The sequence below is a fragment of the Oryzias latipes genome, chromosome 19, assembly GCF_002234675.1.
Source record: "Oryzias latipes chromosome 19, ASM223467v1".
Classification (NCBI taxonomy): Eukaryota; Metazoa; Chordata; class Actinopteri; order Beloniformes; family Adrianichthyidae; genus Oryzias; species Oryzias latipes.
This window is the reverse complement of record NC_019877.2, coordinates 17,460,559-17,482,918: the sequence shown is the minus strand read 5'-3', so window position 1 is coordinate 17,482,918 and position 22,360 is coordinate 17,460,559. Positions and strand designations below refer to the sequence as shown.

Genomic DNA, 22,360 nt, shown 5'->3' with positions numbered 1-22,360 from the left:
AACTTTCTATCGACAATAAAACCTCAAACTTCTTCGCGTTATTGTTAATGGTACCACTGACAACTTCTAAAAAATCTATAGGAGTCCATCCACAGGTTATATTCCATGAATAAATCTGAGGCACTAAGGTTCAGCGGGGGTAGTTGAGCATAGCTTGGTCCCACTGCAGCTCATGCAGATCCTTGGCGCTGACCGTCCGACAACATCGCTGAATTTCATTTTTCTTTCTTCCTTGGCAGGAACGTAAAATCCTGGTCGTCCTTTGTTGTGAAATCCTTAAAAATGTCATCCTCGTCACCAATATGTTGTGTTGTTCAAATAAACAGTCTTAGTTCAGTTTCTTTTATTTGACACAGATCTCATTCAATCTTCCAACTACCTCTTCTCCGGTTCTTTTCTTTCCCACTCTCTGTCTGTCCAAGGATAATTCAGGAACATTGCCTATACTACAGTGGATTAGAATGACTCATATATTGTCAGTTATAAGAGATATATATATTTTGATACACGTAACCTTGAAAGCAGAATAAGTTTAGACTATTAAATGAATCACTTATATTTGTTTCCAATGTGTACAGGTTGTCTCAAACACATGTAAAAAATAATTTAAAAAAAATGTTCATTTAAGTATGTAGTTTTTATAAAAATGTGTAGATTCAACTTTTTTATTTTGGGTTGCACCGGGTATAATACTTCAAGTAGTCTTTGCCCAATAAATGCAGGTGAACATAACCAGTCATCTGAAATCTAAAGAGACTAAAAGGCTTCAAAGATTTCAGTCCTTCCAGATCAACAGCAGTTCTCAAAGGATCAGCTGTACTTCTTTCCTCTGGGGCTCAGTTTATCAGATGGGTAATCCATAATCCACTTTTGTTTCAGCTGATGTAAAGCTGTACGTATTAAACGTGCAGCATTAGTGGTTTCTGGCAAAATATTTTTTTATTTTGTTTGCAGAAATGTAAAGTATTAAACCTTGAACAGCCAGCCTAATATCTAAAGTGACCCTTGAAGCGATTAAAGATTTACTAAATGGAGGATGGAGAACAGCTTTTGATTATTGCCATGCAGGTGGTCAAACAAAAATTCATTTTCACATAAAACAAAAATAACTCTTGCTAAAAAATAAACTGCGGAACTCACTCATGTGCAATGATACTGATGAAGATCGAATGAGACCAGCAGCAAGGGAGTCTGAGATATAAGCCTCCATGGTCTCTGCTTGGGGTCTGGACAGGTTATATAAGCGACTGGTGGGTAGAGGTGCTCCGGGCAGCAGGTCTATGGCGCAATCATAGGGACGGTGTGGTGGAAGAGACAGGGCCCAATCCTTACTGAAAACCTCCGAGATCATGATACACCTCAAGAATGGCTTACAGGTCAGGTGGCTTGAGTGAGGGAGCCTGACTAGGCTTAGTGGGAACTGCAGAAAGGAGGCAAGAAGAGTATCAAGCTTGGCTGCAGTTCTTGATGGTTCCTATGTGCGGGTTGTGAGAGGACAGCCATGGGTGCCCAAGAACAATGAGACTTTCAGAGGAGGTGATTATGAGAAACTGGATCTTCTCATGGTGGTTACCTGAAATGATGAGCTTGACTGAGGTGGATCTATGAGTAATCTGAAAGAGTTCCCTGCCATCCAAAGCCTATGCCAAAACAGCCGTAGGAAGTGTTTCCAGGGAAAGGTTCACCTGAGAAGCAAAGGCGTAGTCCAGGAAGTTTGCCTCTGCTCCGGAATCCAGTAATGCCTTAACTGGGTGAGAAGGGTGATGTACCCACAAAGTTGCTGGGAGAAAAGTTTTAGTATGAGAGGAAGAGTTATCGGAAGTTGATGTGGTGTCTCCGCTGCTACTGGCGACCGTTGTCTTTTGGCTAGACTGGGCAGGAATCTATTAAATGACCAGGGCCACCACAGTAGAGGCAAACTCCAGCTGATATGCGTCTCTGGCGTTTGTCAGCAGAGAGAGATGGGTTCAGCCAAGCTGCATGGGTTCCTCAGTAGAGGTAGAAGTGTTAGAATTAGATGATGTGTGAGAGATGGAAGTACCTGGACTGGGTGGTGGTAGGCTGGATCTTCGTTCTGTAGCCCGGTCTCTTAACCGGTTGTCCAATCGGATGGTTAGGGTGATCAGCACATTCAGGGTAAGAGGTTGATCTCTGCTGGCCAGCTCATCCCTAAGCCGTTTGGTGAGGCCTTTTCTGAACATCGCCCTGAAAGCCTCATCTTTCCACCCTGAGTCAGCAGCCAGAGTCCTAAAATCCACAGCATAGTCAGCAGCACTGCGAGCACCCTGTTTGATCCTCATCAGTTGACTGAGTCCCGCCCACTCACAGGGTGGTCAAATACACGTCTTATTTCAGTCACCAAAAAAAAAAACAATAAATAAAATCAAAGAAAGATGTCCAAAACCATGGTGAACCAAAGAAGACTCCGCCCACTGCAACACTTGTCCCTCTAGTAAACTGACAATGCAGCAGATCTTCAGTGTTTGTTCTAAAACTAAGGCCTACTGCAGGAGGAAGCCCCTGCACTTACCCAGGTCCCCAGAGTAAGGTTTGGGGTCCGGGATATGGGTTTATCTAACAGCTCCTGGTGGACTCCATGGAGGAGCAGGAGTGGGTGGGGCTGGCTGGCGTATGCTGTGAGAGAAAAAGAGGAAAACTGTTGTGAAACCTGACCGACAATTTTGTTAAATTTGTGGTCCAGGGTGAGTATCATGTGCTCGTGTCTCAAAAGCTCCGGGTTGAGAGGAGAAGCAGGTTGTTGAGCAAGGTCCAGGGAAGAAGAGATGTCCGCTGGATTTAAGCTGGCCAGACTTTTCTGTTATGGCAGGTGGGTGCAAGGGGGAATCAAAATGTGGACACTTCTTTCTGGGTAACAAGTTTTATTTTGAACAGAGTGAGGATGGCAGGCTGGCTGGCTGGCTGGCTGGCTGGCAGAATCTTGGGAGGGAGAAACAGGTGGATTAGGACACATAAAAATTTCTTGGCTCTGATTGTACTTGCCAATAATGTTCCCAGAGGTGAACAATAGTCTGTCGTCGGCTGGAGGTCCATGTGAGGTTTATGTAGAGTGGCTGACAAGGAGCAGGTGCGTGACCAGGACGAGGTGCAGGTGTGGCTCAGGCACTGGATGAGAGCATCCCCACAGGATCACAACAGACTGGTCCTGATGTAAACAACGTTTACTAATCCAGTTTATCATATTTTTTTCTTTCAACCACCCCCGGATAGTTCAATACAATAACGCACAGCTAAGGTTATTTTTTTTTATCAATTCCTGGTTTTTGACGTCATCAGGCTTGAGAATGGGCGGCGACCCGCCTGGAGCCTCTCGCAGGATAAAGGTTCACGCACAGAGCGGTCCCTCGTCTGCTCTCCTGTCTTCGACGATCACGCGCCATGCTGGGAGCCAGGAAGAAAGACGCTGGGACATCCGAGACAACGGCCATCAACCCCCTGAGAAACTTAGGTAAGGGTTCGAGGGCGCCGCGCGTGCGCAACCACAAGTGACAGTTCTGTTGTCCTAAGAGCAGTAGCAGCTCCGCGTCAGTGCGCATGTTCTCTATCCACGCTCTTGTTTATGGATATTAGAAGTGTGAGTGACAGATGGTTGTATTTTTCATACATGAATATATAAAAATAAAATACAAGTAAAGCCAATAAAATAAAAGTCAAACGTTAATCAGAGAGGAAATTGACAAACTAGTTTTTGCTGTAAAAATATAATTTCGTGATGTTCATATTTCGGAATGAATTGATATTTTATGCTTATGCTTGGCTTCTTAAACTTAGGAGGCTAAGTAAATATTAGTACTTACCGTAGTATCAGGTTGACAGTTGTGTCGAGGAGCCGCTCATCCCGCTGTCAGTCAATCAGTCTCTGTCCATCTAAACACCACTTCTGCTTGTTTAGGTTAAATTATTTAAGTCTAGGTAGATTTTTAATACAATTTAGTTAAATTCTATAATAATTGCAGATATTTAAACTAATTTAGGTTCGTAGTTCATTCTCAAAAAAATTGATGAAAATACTATTTAAAATGAAAACATTTTAAAGGATTTTTTTTCTTTCTTGAACATTTATTTATTTTGAATACATCTACTTTAATTTTTACATGTTCATTCAAATGCTCTTGTTAGATTAGTACTTTCAAAACTTGTTGCAATGAACTCAAATAGTCTTCACAATGATATTCAACAATTTTATTATGAATTAATACCTATATTTTTCTGTCATATTTACTGCACCCATGAAATGTTTTTTTAGAGTGTAGCATAGCTTCTGGTCACAGGGAGCTTCCCTAGCTTTACAATTTTGCATACTGAAAGCACTTGTCAGTATCTTGTTGACATATGTTTCTTGTGAAATTTTCATGCATCCATCAGGCTGGAAAAAATCAACTCCAAGTAAATGCTTAAGTCTGCCCAAATCCTTCATCCTAAACTTAACTTAAGCATCTCTTTCACATCTCTCATGACCTTTTCAATACTTGCTGCTATTATCACATTAACAACTCAGATGATCATCCTTGTTTAATCACGGTCTGTCTCTTTGGTGTAAACACAGTGGTCTGTTGGGTTTTGTGTGAAGTCCTTTTCAGTCAGATAGTCATGTAAAACTGTATTCCAGTTCCGACCAGACTGTTTCAGGCCGTACAGAGATTTTTCTCGCTTACAAACCAAACATATCCCTTCTTCATAAACTTCTGGCTAGTCAGTGTAGATCTCATAATCTATGGGAGTGTGTAAGTGAGCTGTTTTTACATCATCTGATAAAGTAACTAGTTCTCTTGAGCTGCTTTTTGCTGTTGGTGAAAAGTTTTACAGTAATCTATTCCTTTCTCCTGGCTGTATAATAAAGAAAGAAATAAAGAGAAACAATGGGTTGACTGCTATAAAGCATTCAACCAATAAGAGTCAAACACTAATCAGAGAGGAAATTAACTAGCTAAACCAAGTAGGCTGGGCTGTTTTTGTCCTCACCAACAAAGAATCCTCGATCACACTTTGAATGAAGCTCTTCCCTGTCCTTTTTGTATGTATAACAGGCAGATCCAAAATTTTTGCATGTTTGACAGGTCTGGCTTTATTCCTGTTAGCATTTGGAAAGGAGTCTTTCCTGTTTCCTTATTAAAGCATTTGTTTCACACTACGGCTGCTGTTGAACAGCACAGTTCCACAGGCTTTTGGGTAACTGACTTTTGATTATCATATACCTGCCCATCTCAAAAAGAGAACGGCAGCCTCTCTTGGCAGTGCCGTTCTGATGAGGTGAATATAGTGCTGACGTCTCATACTTAATACCATTTTTTCTCAACAAAGTTTGAAAGTCTCTGCATGTAAACTCTGTGCCGTTATCAGATCGCATGCATTTTACTTTCACAAAAGGGGAAATATCAGTTAAAATGTCTCTGTTGTGTGCAGTGCACCACTTTTTGCTTTCAAAAAATATACAAATACTGTTTTGGAGGAGTCATCAGTGAATGGCTGTGCATATTTGTATCCATCAATAGACTCATTTGCTATTGGTTTTGCTATGTCTGTGTGTACCAATTGCAGGGGGGGTGGGGGTCTCTTATCAGGATTTCTATTTTGTGTTTGTATAAATTTCCCCTGAATACACACCTCACATTTGTGGTCAGACTTATCTGTTCTGCTCTTAATAGTTATCCCATCTACCACATTTTGCTACCTTAGCATATCCTCATTGCAGTGATGCCACACTGCATATCGTGACAGGTGTTAAATTTATCATTATCCTCAACGTCAGTTTGCAAATAATACAACTTGTCATGCACATAAATGTTATTTAACTTATGCAAAGATGGATGTGCATAATGTGCATATAAAATGAAAGTAGTTTTGCTGAGCACTGCTGGCTCCGCAGAGAAAGTGTGTGTTTGTTTCAGCCTCGGGGAGGTGCTGCCAGTACAGACTCCTCCTGGAAGGGGCTGTTCTCACCGGTCTATGTCAGCTCGTGAGAACTTGCTTGTTTTTGTGGGTTCGGAGGGGCTGGTGCTCAGAGTGAAGGTTTTTTGCGTGATTCCCAGAAATGAGTAAACTGATCAAAATAATGCTTTGGGATTTCTTTTTGTGAGGAATGAACATTATAATACACTTAAAAGCTCAAAAAAGATTTGCATGGTATAGGCCCTTTAAATGTTCATAGAGCCCAGTAATTGTTTTAATGTTTTTGACGGTAACAACTAAAGCTGCCATAAATTAGGTCCATCTATTTGCCTTTTTCCTATGTCCCATCATACTTTGAATGTTTCTTTAAAAAAGATTAAACCAAATATACACCAACTTCAAATTATTCTCAGTTTTCTTCTGTTTTGTCAACTACTATTGACAAAGTCATCAACATTTTTACTTTGTGTCATCCACCAATATCTCTTGATTCCTACAAGATAAATGTCATCTTGTGTTTGCTACCTTTCTGTCCTGCTTCTGCTTCTCTATATCAAAACCATTGCGCTCCCTAAATCTCATTTAAAATACTGCTGTGTGTAACTTTTCCCACTTTTTTAGTGTCAATAAGTAATGTTAGCTTAAACCCATCAGCTTGTGAATGAGGCACTCTTGGACTTAGTAAGTACGTCTGTGGTGCTGCTCAGACGAAGAGCAACCCTGATTTCTTGGATTCATTAAGAATCTGAAATTTTGTTGTTGTTAAAACATCTGGTTAAACATAAGATTGATTTGGGAGGAGAAATAATTCACGAGCCCTCTTATGCTATGTTCACACCAGGCATGTGACACATGTTTAAGAACGCCAAAGATTTGGTGTCATATAATTCCACACAAACGGCAAATATTAATTTCTCCTCCATGATCAATTTTCAAAGGGACGCCATCCAGACGTTAGTACCAAATCAGAGTCCATAAATGGTCAAAGTTGTCCTGGTTTAACTTGTAACACGTTTAGTACTTAGAGCCCCAAAACAGTTGCGTAGCTTTGCTTGAGTGTGTACATTTTGAATGCAGGTTTACATAGACTTGTCGTGGAAAGTGGTCACATTGCTGAGAATGGGCTGGATGTGTTGAAAAGAACACAAACATGTATTCAAAATACATGTTTGCATGCAGGTTTTATTAAGGGTGCATGGCTTTCAAATTATTGAAGTTTCTCTCGTGTTCTGCATTAGGACCTCTGACCGCATGTCTTCTTGTGCAGGAATCCAGGAGGATGAGGATGTGAAGAAGATGCTGCAGGGCTCCAGCATAGTCAAGGTACAGACAGTGAAGCTCTGTTAGGCTGAGCACGGTCCTGATGGATGGAGATCTAATCCGTCCCTCTCTCCTCAAGGTTCGCTCCCCACATCGGCAGAAGCGCAGGACTCTGCGGCTGCTGGAGGATGGAGTCACTATCTGGTGCCAGTCACACAAATCATCCAGCCGGACCAAAGAACAACAATCCTGTAAGGCGTCTGTTTCTGCTGTTTACCTTATACGCGTGTGTCACCTGACAGTCAATGCTGAGGGCAAAAGGAACACAAAATATAAAAAAGGTTTGAGTTTGTTGACAGATTTCAGGAAAGGTGTGGAGGAGCAGGACTTTATTTTGTCTTTGAAGAAGATGGAGGTGAAGAATACAGAGGCAAACTGTCACAGAAACCTGTAAATTTTCACAAAAAGATCTGAAACAAACATGTCTGAGTATAAGCTGTCCTCTGATTTATCGATAAAGTTTATTGAACATAAACATCAATTTACAATTATTTTTATGCGTAAAGATCTGGGGCTTCACAAGGACGTTAGATCTGGACTCCTTAGTTTATCTCAGAACCTGCTGGTCCTCAGCTTCAGCAAAAAGCTTGAGAGTTGATAGTCGAAATGCAGATATTCAAGAGCAGCATGGGAGAAGGTTAAGCAGCAGTTAGGGGAGGATGCTCTCCTCTTTTTGAAGCCCCTCTCTTTCTAAAAGATGTCCATCTTCTGTCCTAAGATCATAGAATTAGCTCTTTTTGTTTACAAAGATTAAGAAATCATCAATACAAGCTTCTCTAAGAATTGCAAAAAATAACAAAAGCAGCATTTTTAAAAGAAATGTTGAGCACATCAAATTAGGTATTTAACGTAATTTTTATATTAACAAATTTTGGATCTTTTCATTTCTAATGGCTTACAACTTTGCTGTTCTTATTTGCCAACCTATGGGGCAAAGAGTGGGCTGAGTGGGCTGTTGGTGCCCCATCTCTGACCATCCCTCATTACAAAAACACCCCTGGTGATTAATGTCCTCTCTTACTGGAAACCTCAGCGGATGGGAACCTCACAGCTGAAAGAAGCAGTAATTCTCCTGACAGCAGGCTCAAAGATTACAGAGGGGCTCAAACTCTGTGGTTCACCACTTCAATCTGTGGGGGGTGAGCTTCTAATCTCAGGTTCTGGCCTTGCTCCACTCTGAGGTATTTTTATATTTGTACACAAACAAAAGACGTACTTGATACAGTATTAGTCATACCAAATTTATATTCAAAAATTACCTTGACTTCATTTTTCTTACATTTTCCTCAAAAACCATCAATTTAGGCAATAAGCAAACCCTCTTCATGGTTTTAGTTGTTGTGTCTACGGTCAGAGCTTAAGAGCTCTGTTTCCACCCTTCATGTTCCCCTTCCGTCCACTGTGATCATCTCATTGACTGTATATAAGAACTGGACTGAGTGACTCCTCCCACCTCGCATTTCAAACAGGAAGTACCAACTGGATCCAAGAAGCCAAAATCCTATTGAGAAATAAACAGCTATTACTCGGTCATTACATCTGTCAGAATAACCGTTCTTGCTCTGCTCCCTTTTTTAACATCTTTTTTTCATATTTTTTTTCTGTAGTGAAAGTTTTTGAAGTCATAAACTGGCCAATCAAGTGCCTTAATGAAAGTATGTGGTCTCATGGCCAACGTTCAAAATACTTGAATCTCCCGAGTCCTCTTTCAAGTGGTAGGCATGTGGACTTCCAACTAGAGTCACTCCTGATTGGCTAGAGTGGTTGCCAGAAACTTAGAGTCAGACCAACTTGAATCAATCCCTGCTTACCGATGACGTCTGGCTCCAACACCAGCACCGTAAAGCAGAAATGATGGCCTGCTTTGCATCTGAATGAAGCTCGCTTGTTAGTTCCTCCAAATTACCCATGGGGGAAGATACTAAACTGTTAAAATGTGTTAAAAATTTGGCCACATTGGATGCACACATTTTTTTGGATGAATCCCTGCTAAAACTTGAAGCGTTAGTTTCTCTACTCTCTGGAACATGGGAAGAACTAGACTCTAGAATAATACTGGATACACTTTGAGAAAGATCTATAGAATGAGATTCGTCTTCCAAACCATGTGAAACTATATCACTAAGCAAATTAGCGACAGCTGAAGTATAAACAGTTTGTTCAACTTTGCTATGAACAATGTTGAGGTGCTTTTTAAAGCCTGTATAATTTTAAAAATTGAAGCCTACAACTTGGCTCACAACAAAACAACTTGAACGTTGGTCCTGGATAATAACCATGTTCCCCTCTTATATGTGAAATCAACTGCTGACTGCAGGGAAAAACTTTCTTGCACAAAAAACATGAGAATCTTGCTTAAAATGCCCTTAATTGCCCTGGCTTTTAAATCTGGGTCGTGAGAAGCCCCTCCTGGCTAAGGAGTTTGGCTCTCATATCTCAAACTTTTTGTGACACCTTCATTTTACCGATGTCAATATTATAAACAGTTGTCTGCAGAAAGGTGTAGGATTCAGAAGTGCACCATCGTAAGACACACTGAAAACAAAATGGGTTTTTAAAAGTTCATCAAATGCCCCAAGGGAGTGGTTTGCCTGGCAAGGGATGAGACGTTTGTCAAAGGAGATGTACAATCTGTCAATGTTCCTATTTTTCGCGACCAACGGCTAAGAGGTATAACTGATGGTTCTGCTGATTCTGAAGATGGTCTTCCAAACTGCAGCAAGACTGAGGTTTAAAAGGGACATTGGACACTCAAGTCAGAAAATAGCACTGCACAAGTGAACAAAAATTCTATGTTAAAGTAAACTTGCCTACAATTTGTATCATTCACCTCTTTACCAGTTTTACATGTGCTCAAAATTAACAAATAGTAAATTACCTTGTGAATGACACCAACTTTTTCAACTGTATCAGTGGCACTGATTTTTGGAAACTTTGGTCCCCCAGGTGGTGGTGGAAGGAGATACAGTGGGGGACAAAATTCTTGGTACCCCTCAGTGAAAGAAAGAAAGTCCACAATGCTCACTGAAAGGACTTGAAACGTTCAAAAGTAACAATAAATTAAAATGTATTGAAAATTAAATAATCAAAATCAGCCATTACTTTTGAGTTGTTGATGAACAGAACCATTAAAAAAACACACTAATGAAATAGGGCTGGACAAAAACTGATGGTACCCATAACTTAATATTTTGTTGCACAACCTTTTGAGGCAATCACTGCAATTAAACGGTTTCAGTATTTCTCAATGAGCCTTCTGCACCTGTCGACAGATTTTGGCCCACTCCTCATGAGCAAACTGCTCCAGTTGTCTCAGGTTTGACAGGTGTCTTCTCCAAATGACATGTTTCAGCTCCTTCCACAGATGTTCAATGGGATTCAGATCTGGGCTCATAGAAGGCCACTTCAGAATAGTCCAACGCTTTTCTCTGAGCCATTCTTGGGGGTTTTTGGCTGTGTGTTTTGGAATCGTTGTCCTGTTGAAAGACCCATGACCTGCCAGTGAGACCAAGCTATCTGACACTAGGCAGCACATTTCTATCCAGAATGCCTCGATAATGTAGAGATTTCATTTAACCTCGTACAACTTCAAGACACCCTGTGCCAGATGCAGCAAAGCAGCCCCAAAACACAACTGAGCCTCCTCCATGTTTCACAGTAGGGACAGTGTTCTTTTGTTTGCATGCTTCATTTTTGAGTCTACGAACATAGAGCTGATGTGCCTGACCAAAAGCTCCAGCTTTGTCTCATCTGTCCAAAGGACATTTTCCCAGAAGCTTTGTGGCTTGTCAACACGCATTTTTGCAAATTCCAGTCTCGCTTTTTTATGACTTCCTTTCAACAGTGGTGTCCTCCTTAGTCGTCTCCCTTGAAGTCCACTCTGGCTCAAACAACGACGAATGGTGCAATCTGACACTGATGTACCTTGATCTAGGAGTTCACCTTTAATGTCTTTGGAGGTTGTTCTGGGCTCTTTGGTTCAGTTCAAACTATCCGTCTCCTCAATTTGTCATCAATGTTCCTCTTCCGGCCACATCCAGGAGGGCTGGCTACCGTCCCGTGGGTCTCATACTTCTGAATAATATGTGCCACTGTCGTCACAGGAACTTCAAGCTGCTTAGAGATGGTTTTATAGCCTTTACCTTTACGATGTTTGTCTATAATTTTGTTTCTAATGTCCTGGGACAATTCTCTCCTTCGCTTTCTGTTGTCCATGTTCAGTGTGGAACACACCTTTTCACCAAACAGCAACGTGACTATTTGTCTCCCTTTAAATAGGCAGACTGACTGATTATGGGTTTGAAAGCAGCTGTTATGTCAATTAAAGGACATACCTGAGTTCAACATGACCCCCTGGGCAATTAGTTCTCAGTCTTTTATGGAGGTACCATCATTTTTGTCCAGCACTATTTCATTAGTGTTTTTTTTTTTTTTATAATTTTGTTAAACAACAACTCAAAAGTAATGGCTGATTTTGATTACTTAATTTTCAATAAATATTAATTTATTGTTACTTTTGAACGTTTCAAGTCATTTTAGTGAGCATTGTGGACTTTCTCTATTTAACTGAGGGGTACCAACAATTTTTTCCACCACTGTATAACAGCAACCAAAGCGGGGCCATCTCTTTGTCATAAAACATGGACAAAGAATAAATTAACAGCAAAGATAAAACAAAAAAAACATTATTAAAAGGGCAAAAAGCAGTTACTCTGTTGAAAAAGTTGAATATTTAAAAACTCTGTCTCGAGTTGATATGTGCCGCAATAAATAGTAAAATGACAGCAAAATTTAGTTGGCGGGGAAGTAATAGCTGAGAAACTTAAATATGCCCCTTGTAATCTGATTCAATAAACATGCATTCACGTGTTCACATGGTTACGTTACTTATGTATATTTTACAATTTATTTGATTTTTGATTTGATTTGAAATGGTTTAGTTCAAGCAATCAAATAAGAATAATACACAAAAAACATTACAATCATCAGTCATACATTCATACAATGACATATCAAACTTAGGATAATTAGAAATAAAATTAAATATTACTATCATCAGTTATACATTCAGTTATACATTCATACAATGACATATCAAACTTAGGATAATTAGAAATAAAATTAAATTAATGTTTATAACATTTGAGTGTGTGTGTGGACAGGCTCCGCCCTTTTTTTTTTTTTTTTTTTTTTTTTTTCTACATTTGAACCTTACCATAATGATTAACAACCAGTAAACTTGTTGCTTTATGCTGCTTCATGGTCTTATCCCCCTTCCCCTCCTATTATCACCCCCTACCCCCCCTCTCTCTAACATCCCTCTCTTTTCTTCCCTTCTTTCCTTTTCCGTCCGGTCCAACACCAAAGATTTTCAGACATGATTGAAATTAATAAAGTTTGGCCTCAATTACAAAAGGGGTTTATTCAGACATACCTTTGGTTTGTCTGAAGATTAATAACCCCTCTTGTTAAAGTAAAATATGTCCAACACAAGAGGCCCTCAGCTCTCATCTGTCTGCCCAGCTGTTGGACAGGACAAGTTAAAAAAAAAAAAAGAAATAAAATTAAATATTGCTTGAAAGGGAGTGGAAGGAAGCGAATTTATATAGTCCCACCCCTGTTCTCCCGTAAGCATTTTACATGATTTATCATTATCTGGTTCATAACTTTTATCAGACAGAATTGAGAATCCTTAACCCTTGTGCTATCCTAGGCACTTTAACATTGGGAGTTGGGTCATCTAGACCCACTAAAAAGTGCGCTGAACCATTTTTCTTCAATGATTTGTGATCTTCACTGGTGTCCATCGATTACATGAAATCTTTCAACCTTTATCCACCTTTGTCATGGTAGGAATAACACGTCAATCTAAGGGTGGGGTCATCTAAGATAGCACAAGGGTTATGTATCAATACAGCGTCTGGCAAAGATGAATTCCTTAAATTAATATGTTAAATTTAGACATAACTATTTTAAAATTAACATGGCAAATGCAGATCAGTTATTAAAAATATATGCAGATTATATTCATTAGAAAAATCATGCTTCAAAAATCTTCATAACATAATTTGATCAAGTATCAAAAGTTAAAAATATGTAGCTTTTCTCTGAGTATGGGTCTTTAGTGTCACAATCCCAAGACCATATTCTTCTATAACAGCTTTGGTAGGGGTCATAGCTGTGGCCATAATATTGTTTTGTTTGTACTTTTGGAGTGTTTTTCTGTCACTGTTTTCTTTTGTTTTCTGCTGCAGTGGGAGGTCTGCAGTCTTTCTTTTTCTTCCCCTCCTACAGTTGTGTGCAGATTGTAGCCCAAAGTGTCCGGAGCACCTGATTGGCTGGGGATGTCCAGCTCGGGTTTAAATACTGCCGCATCATTTGTTAGACACCCCGCCCCCACCCCTCTCTCTCTCTAGCTGGCAGCAACAGAGCCCACTTTGATTGATATTGTTAGAGGTATTGGTCCTTGTATTTTGATATGGTTGTTTTCTTTTTGTAGTTTTTGAGTTTTTCCCAGTAAATAAATTCCCAGCTTAATTTCAGCCTGGGCGTTTGTGAGAGTTAAGATTGCCTTATGTCATTTGTGGAAATATGAAAAGCTTAGAAACCCCCTCCGATAAAAATCATTTTATGTGTTGTTAACATGTTCTTGTAGCATTTTTCTCATGTTGGAGGGCATACATATACTATATTGACAAAAGTATTGACTCACTTGCTTTGACTTGCATATGAACTGAAGTGAAATCCCATTCCCAACCCATAGAGTTCAATATGATGTTGATCCACGTTTTGCAGCTATTACAACTTCAACTCTTCTGGGAAGGATGTCCACAAGCTTGAGGAGTGTGTTTATAGGAATATTTGACCATTAATCCAAAAGTGCATTGGTGAGGTCATTCACCAATGCATTGTCTTATACAATAACATATAGTGGTAGGTGATGCCCTAAGAGACCTCTCTCAGTTTCAGGGATCAAATCAAAATGAAGGCAGTCCAAGAAGATGAGGAGCTTCTGTGTATTGTATGGGCCAAGACTGGGGATGTGAGTGGCCACACCATTCTCAGATATGGCAGCACACATAGTTATATTGCCCCCTCGCTGGCCTGGGACATCCTCCTTCGTTAGTCAAGTTCTAGTTTCACCTGACTGTCAATTGCTGTAATAAATGTGTCAAATGTTCCAAGGGATTCATATATCATATTCATGTATTATGTTCTTGACTAATTTTAACAATTGAACAGACTATTGTGAATCTGATGACTTACACAATGAAATGATGCTGACTCATTTTGGAGCGAACAACCACTAGACTGAGAATCAACAATCAGTTTAGATCAACAAGATCTATTCACTTGGAAATTGTGCTAAATGAAGGCTACCTGTACTTAATCACTTGCTAAGATGTACTGAGACATTGAAACATGTACTAAAACATTTGAAATTTGATGAAACCAATGACAAATGCCATTCTGATGGTTTGGAGGTTTGTCCATGTTGTTTTGAGAATGTAATTTCTGTTTCAAGGATGAGAAGGCCTGCCTTTCAGTCTGGCTCTAATTCATCCCAATTGTGTTCTATCAGGTTCAGGTCAGGAGTCTGTGCAGGCCAGTCAAATTCATCCACACCAGACTCTGCCATCCATTGGAAGAGAAAGGGGCCCGCTCCAAACTGTTCCCACAAAATTGGGAGCAGAAAACTGTTCAAAATGTTTTGGTATCTTGAAGCATTCAAAGTTCCTTTTACTGGAACTAAGGGGCCGAGTCCTGAAAAACAACCCCACGCCGTAATTCCTCCTCCACCAAATGTGTGATTTAGCACTACAGAAAATGTCTTCACTGCTCTAGAGTCCAGTGGCGGCATGCTTTTACTCTACTGCAATTGACGCTTTGCATTGCTCTTGGTGATCTGTGACTTGGATGCAGCTGCTCGACCATGGAAACCCATTCCATGAAGCTCTCTACATTCTGTAATTGGGCTTATCTGGAGGTCACATGAACTTTGAAGCTCTCCAGAAATTGACTGTGCATAAAGTCAGTGACCTCTGTGCGCTTCAGCATCTGTTGATCCCTGTTCATCAGTGTATGTGGCCTACCACTTCGTGGATGAGTTGCTGCTGTTCCCAATCTTCCATTTTGTTATGATAGAGCTGACAGTTGACTGTAGAGTATTTAGGAGCCAGGATATTTTACAACTGAATTTGTTGCACTGGTGGCATCCTTTGAAAGTTCCAAGCTGGAATTCACTGAGCTCTTGAGAGTGGCCCATTCTTTCACAAATGTTTGTAAAAACAGTCTGCATGCCCGAGTGTTTAATTTTATACACATGTAGGCAGGCCAAGTCATTAGGACACCTGATTCTGATCATTTGGATAAGTAGGCGGATAATTTTGGTGATATCATTTGTATAAAAGAAATTAAGCTTAAAATTGCATTTCTGAATATTTCTTTATTCCAATCGTGAATCAGGAGCAGACGAAAAAACAAAGTTTGAAAAGATTGTATTTGTGATTTAGAATAAAACGTATTTGTTTTCCTCCTCTGAGTTGGCATCAGGCTCAAAACTGTACAGCTGCATAGCTCCAATATTGTTCTCCATTTTTGTTTCACCGGTAATGTTAGATTGGGGTTGTGAGGGGCTTTAAGATAGCATGAAAGCAGGCATGTTTTTGATGAAGTCTTGCTGCTCTGCAAAGAACACTACCTAGAAAAAGACAGTTTTTTTTATTTTGTCTACTGGGAATGTTTTTACAATGGGTCAAAAGGTGACGGAGTGAGTCTTTAAATGACCATTTTACTTTGGTATAATTACTCAAGTTTTAACATTTAGATTTCCATCTTGATGTGTCTTAAAGTGTTCCTGTTTTTTGGTGCCATGCAGTTTTTTGGTGCCACAGGCAGTCAGTCCCAACTGTTTGTCCTACTCATGAGAGTTGGCACCGTCAGAGTTTCCCATGATTAGAATTGAATCCTGGAGATAATTTAATTCTGGTCCATGTCAGATCTACAGTTAAGGCTTCCAGATGGTCTTAGAAGATCAAAGACTGTTTTCTCCTGGAGGGGGATGAGTTTGCAGCTGCAGCATCAAAACCTCTTTACATATGCAATTATCAGGAAGTCCCTTTTGATTGAAATGGCTGAAACACACACACACACAGTAAACCTGAAAGAAAACCTTCAATGAAATAAAGATAAGATAAAAACCCAGGAGAAATAAGAACCACAAAAAATAAATTCCTTCAGGGACAAGGGCGGCGGGGTGGAATCTACTTTATAAAACTTTTTTTAAAGTCAGTCATACGGTGACATTCTATAAGCTACATTTTAATAAAAGTATAAAAAAATAATTGTTTTTTGGGTTAATTTTGTGTGAAATGCCCAAATAAAAAATGGGAACACCAAACAATGCTGTCACTAAGGTGACAGTTGGTTTAGTCGACGGACTTCATGCCTTCGTGAAAACATTTATTGTTAAATGCAAAAAAACCATCAGAAATATGGACAAAAAAAGGTAAAAGCCATCTGGTGCCTAAAGAAAGAAAAGAACAGAGAGAGGAGAAAAGAGACAAAGAAAATGGTATGTCCTCACAGCTACTAGGGAGTGCAGAATTATTAGGCAAATGAGTATTTTGACCACCTCATCTTCTTCATGCATGTTGTCTAAATCCAAGCTGTATAGGCTCAAAAAACTACTACCAATTAAGCATATTAGGTGATGTGCATCTCAGTAATGAGAAGGGGTGTGGTTTAATGACATCAACACCCTATATCAGGTGTGCATAATTATTAGGCAACTTCCTTTCCTTTGGCAAATTGGGTCAAAAGAAGGACTTGGCAGGCTCCGAAAAGTCAAAAATAGTGAGATATCTTGCGGAGGGATGCAGCACTCTTAAAATTGCCAAGCTTCTGAAGCACGATCATCGAACAATCAAGGGTTTCATTCAAAATAGTCAACAAGAAGCGTGTGGAAAAACCAAGGCGCAAAATAACTGCCTGTGAACTGAGAAAAGTCAAACGTACAGCTGCCAAGATGCCACTTGCCACCAGTTTTGCCATATTTCAGAGCTACAACATCACTGGAGTGCCCAAAAGCACAAGGTGTGTAATACTCAGAGACATGGCCAAGGTAAGAAAGGCTGAAAAAACAACCACCACTGAACAAGACACACAAGCTGAAACCTCAGGACTGGGCAAAGAAATATCTCAAGACTGATTTTTCTAAGGTTTTATGGACTGATGAAATAAGAGTGAGTCTTGATGGGCCAGATTGATGGGCCCGTGGCTGGATCGGTAAACGGAAGAGAGCTCCAGTCCGACTCAGACACCAGCAAGGTGGAGGTGGAGTACTAGTTTGGGCTGGTATCATCAAAGATGAGCTTGTGGGGCCTTTTCAGGTTGAGGATGGAGTCAAGCTCAACTCCCGGTCCTACTGCCAGTTGCTGGAAGACACCTTCTTCAAGCAGTGGTACAGGAAGAAGTCTGCATCCTTCAAGAAAAACATGATTTTCATGCAGGACAATGCTCTATCACACGCAAGTACTCCACAGCGTGGCTGACAAGAAAGGGTCTAAAAAAAGAAAAATTAATAACTTGGCTTCCTTGTTCACCTGATCTGAACCCCATAGAGAACCTGTGGTCCATCATGAAATGTGAGATTTACAAGGAGGGAAAACAGTACACCTCTCTGAACAGTGTTTGGGAGGCTGTGGTTGCTGCTGCACGCAATGTTGATGGTGAACAGATCAAAACAGTGACAGAATCCATGGATGGCAGGCTTTTGAGTGTCCTTGCAAAGAAAGGTGGCTATATTGGTCACTGATTTGTTTTTGTTTTGTTTGAATGTCAGAAATGTATATTTTATTGTGAATCTTGAGATGTTCTATTGGTTTCACTGGTGAAAATAAATAATTGGAATGGGTAAATATTTTTTTTTTTGTTAAGTTGCCTAATAATTATGCCGTTATACCTTGCCGTTGTTAGTATCAATCATTCAGTAGGGGAGCAGATTTCATATGATGACGTTATTGATGAGTTTGCATCAAGGAAGGCTAGAAAGGTTAGGTTTTAGTCAGTGTTTTCTGTTCTTATTGTATTGGTGCTGCAGTTATATTTATTTTAGCGAGTTATTTGTGTGATAAAAGATTTGTGCTTTATAATATTTATTTTATATTATTTATTCAATATTGTGTTTGTTTTAATATTTTCCTACCTAACTGTATTTTTGCCATACTTATGGTCTTTTATTTTTTTTGTTCTGATAACTGTTATAATGCAGTGCAGAATTCTGATAAACGTCTTTTTTTATCAATTTCTTAGTTTCAATTACAATAAAACATGTCAGTTGACATGGACAAAGGGACTCTATGGGGGGTGGCGCCTGGGGAGGGTCTCGGCCCGGGGAGTAATTCAGGGTAGAACCGCCACTGCCGAGCCCGACTGTGAACGCATCCCCAGGGAATGGCTCAGATGTGGAGAACAAATTTTGCAGACCTAGGTGTGTGACAGAAAGTGGGACTTCAACCTCAGCATAAGAACCAATGCAAAAATAATAATGTCCACTGCCTGCTGTTGGAGAAGGTGGAGACACTCTGCAAGGTGGCAAAAACAGAACAACATTTTTTAAAAACACATTGAACTGATGGAAATAGATTAAGACATCACATATCCAGCCTTAGTTCTGGTTGAGTGAAAAGCTTATGTGAAACTGGAATAGCTGACATCAGTTTGGTTTTCTCTTTTTTCCTATGTCATACTTTTAATAATTCATTTGTGAACACTCTTCCCCTCCACCTCTGCTTTGCCTTGCTGTGGTCTAGAGCAGCTGAACCATGCCTGAACGCCATCTTTCATCCTCCTGTGAAGCCATTATTGTCCACCATCAGTGCAGATAAAGATGACCAATGGCAGAAAGTTGGCTGCAGTGGTGAGAGAGTCTGTGCTCTTGTGTAATAGAAATCAGACCATCTCATTTTCAGTGCTGCAGGTCTTCCATCTCAGTCATTATGCCTATAATGCTTTCTGCAATAATTCATAGCAAATCATAAAAAACATGAAATATTTAACATACCCTTAGAACAGGGGTCCCCAAACTTTTTCTGACGAGGGCCACGTGATGTTTCCATTCTCTGATCGGGGGCCAGGGTCAGTTTGAAACAGAAAAAGTGTGACAGTGGCAGGGGTGCCTAAATGTAAACTGAAAGCCACACATAACCAAATATTAATAACCCAATCTGATATCAAATACTCCTCTCTGGGTTCTTCACCAAAAATAAAAATAAAATGTAATAATCAGCATAAGAGTATGAAATCACTAAAAACAAATAACCTTATTTAGGTTCTTTACATTAAAAGTCACGAAATATATTATAACAGTATCTTAGATTTTAGAAAATCAATAACAACCAAATAAATCTCTGTCGGTTGTTGACAGAAATAAAGCTTTTGTTGTCCATGCACAATCTTAGTTTAATGTGCAGAATGTCCAGAATCTCTTAAATGACTCATGTGAGCAGAGCAGTCTCTTAAGATTTTTGTGTTCTTTCCTTATAATCCAGTTTTGGAGAAACCAATGTTTGTTCTCTCTGATCAACTTCCCAGGTTAAATACCCTGCATTCTGAATTAATGTTTTCCTTACCTAACCTTTTTGTCAATTTTCCGTTCTGATTGGGGGGCGGGGTCACGTTCGAGTTCTATGACGGGAAGAGTGAGGTTGCAGTAGCAACATTTTTACTTCAGCCCACATTTCCATTAAAACAAGCTTTATTGACACGAGGAAACAATTCCAGTGATTCCGTTTTCCATGCTTGCTTCCATGGCCAGCCTAAAAAAATAATACTGCAAAAAAAAAGAAGAAAAAAAAGGTCTCTAGCTGGTGTCATTCAGGGGGCCGGGTCGAATGAGTCCGGCCCGCCCCGTCAGTTTCTTTTACATGTAAATATTGATGAGTCAGGATAACCGACTTAGTTTGAACAGGCTTTAAAGAATATTAAAGAATATTAGCTTTAATGTGTTACAGATTCACCACTAGCCTTGTGCACATTATCACTTCCTAGTGTAAATCTCGCAATAACAAGCAACTCACACACGTCACATCCCCTTTCATAACAAGTTGTGAAACAAATAAAACATTTTCAATAAACTAAGAAAATATAACATCCTAACTAAAAACAACATTTCATTATGCTCTGTAATTTATTCTCTGTGTTGAATAGGAAGTCTCACTTTCGTCATCCAGCTGGATCTGCCAAAATCTCTGATTAGCATATAACACAGAGAAGTATTTGGTGTTTGGCATACAAGACTCAACTCCTCCACAGTGAACTATGGATAATGATCTTATTTAATTGCTGTGTTTGGATTGCTTCATGTGCAGGTCCTGTTTACTGATCAGTGCAGGAGCTTCAGAAAGGAAACCTCGCTGACAGAGTTCTGCTTTTCTAATGATCCTTATCTGCTCCTCAGTCTCTATCATGGACGTAGAGTGTGTTCGTGAAGGCTGCCAGTTGGAGACAGTGCGCCACAAGATGGGCTCAGAATCCACAAAGCGGGGTTTGACTGTGGTCTTCAAGGGGCCACGCAAGAGTCTAGTCCTCCTGTGCCAGAGCGAGGAGGAGGCCCAGCAGTGGGTCCGTGGCATCAGGACCCTGCAGGAGCGGATGGATAACATGACCCACAAGGAGAAACTGGACCAATATCCTTTTCCTGCTTGCCTTTGTTCATTCTTCTGTGAATTGAACAGACCTTAAGAGGAAATTTGTGTTTTTATGGTAACAAATCTGTCCTTTCTGATGAGAAGACTCTCATTCAGGGCCAAAGTCGCCTCCACCTTCTGAGGAGACTGAGGTCCTTTGGAGTGTGCAGGCCTCTCTTAAGGACTTTTTATGACTCTGTGGTAGCCTCTGTTATCCACTACGCCGTGGCCTGTTGGGGAGCAGGCAGCACAGACCGGGACAGGAAGAGACTTAACAAGCTGGTCAGGAGGGCCAGTTCTGTCCTGGGCTGTCCACTGGACTTTGTGGAGGAATCGGGTGAAAGGATGTTGGCCAAGCTAACATCCATCATGGTCAACACCTCTCACCCACTACATCAGACAGTGGAGGCACTGAACAGCTCCTTCAGTTGCAGACTTCTACACCCCCCATGCAGGAAGGAACGGTTCCGCAAGTCATTCATCCCAACAGCTGTAAGATTGTACAATGCCAGCATTTAAATATGCATGTACAAACTAGTAATCATAAATCCATGGCCCATCTGTATATTCTGTTTTTTTACGCATAACATACGTTATGTCCTAATAGTGTACATAAATTATTACTTATTCTATTTTTGCACATTTTGTATTTGTATTTTTGCACATTTTGAACACCCTTCATTCTTTTGCACATTGCTGTCATTCTTCTCTGCTTTTTGAACTGCTGTAGCAATTGAATTTCCCCAATGTGGGATCAATAAACAATATCTCCATCTCTATTCTCTTTGCTTTCCTTGACCTTTTACTTGGATTCATGCTTACCTGAGCCGGGCAGACGAGAACCATGATGACAAGATGAGCTACGAGGAGGTGCAAAAACTGCTGCGCATGATCAACGTGGACCAGAGCGATCAGTACGCCCGCAGCCTTTTCCAGGTACATCAGCATTATGTGAAGCTGCTCTCCTGTGAAAGATACTTTGTCCTGACGTAGTTCTGCTCCGTCAGAAATGTGATCACTCTGCTGATGGCCACCTGGACCATGAAGAGATTGAAGTCTTCTGCAAGGAGCTGTTAAAAAGACCAGAACTGGACACCATTTTCATCCAGCACTCGGCCAACGGCTTTATGCTCTCCACTGATGACCTAAGGGACTTCCTGAAGGAGCAGGAGGAGGACTGCTCTGTGACTCACGCCCAGAGCCTCATCCTTACCTACGAGCTCAACAAGTGGGGTAGGATAAGTAATGTTTTGATTCAACTGCAGTTCCAACTGCATTTTGTGTTACATTAAGTATGAAAAATGATATATGAATAAAGATTGATCTGATTTGACTTGACTTGACTTGACTTGACTTGACTTGACTTGACTTGACTTAATTGGATTGGATTGGATTGGATTGGATTGGATTAACAGGTCCGCTCAACATCTTTGTTTTTTACTGCA

General features: G+C 40.2%; 1 protein-coding gene across 1 annotated transcript in view; it reads left to right on the top strand.

The window, feature by feature from the left end:
* Positions 1 to 1,491: 1,491 nt before the first annotated feature.
* LOC101172964 (1-phosphatidylinositol 4,5-bisphosphate phosphodiesterase delta-3-A-like) overlaps positions 1,492 to 22,360 on the top strand; it is a 42,642-nt gene continuing 21,773 nt past the window's right edge. The window contains exons 1-6 of the mRNA XM_004086844.4: positions 1,492 to 3,466; positions 7,175 to 7,230; positions 7,307 to 7,418; positions 20,687 to 20,915; positions 21,722 to 21,851; positions 21,923 to 22,148. Of these exons, the coding sequence (XP_004086892.1) occupies positions 3,397 to 3,466; positions 7,175 to 7,230; positions 7,307 to 7,418; positions 20,687 to 20,915; positions 21,722 to 21,851; positions 21,923 to 22,148 (823 nt within the window). The 5' untranslated portion in view covers positions 1,492 to 3,396. The remainder of the gene's footprint in view (positions 3,467 to 7,174; positions 7,231 to 7,306; positions 7,419 to 20,686; positions 20,916 to 21,721; positions 21,852 to 21,922; positions 22,149 to 22,360) is intronic.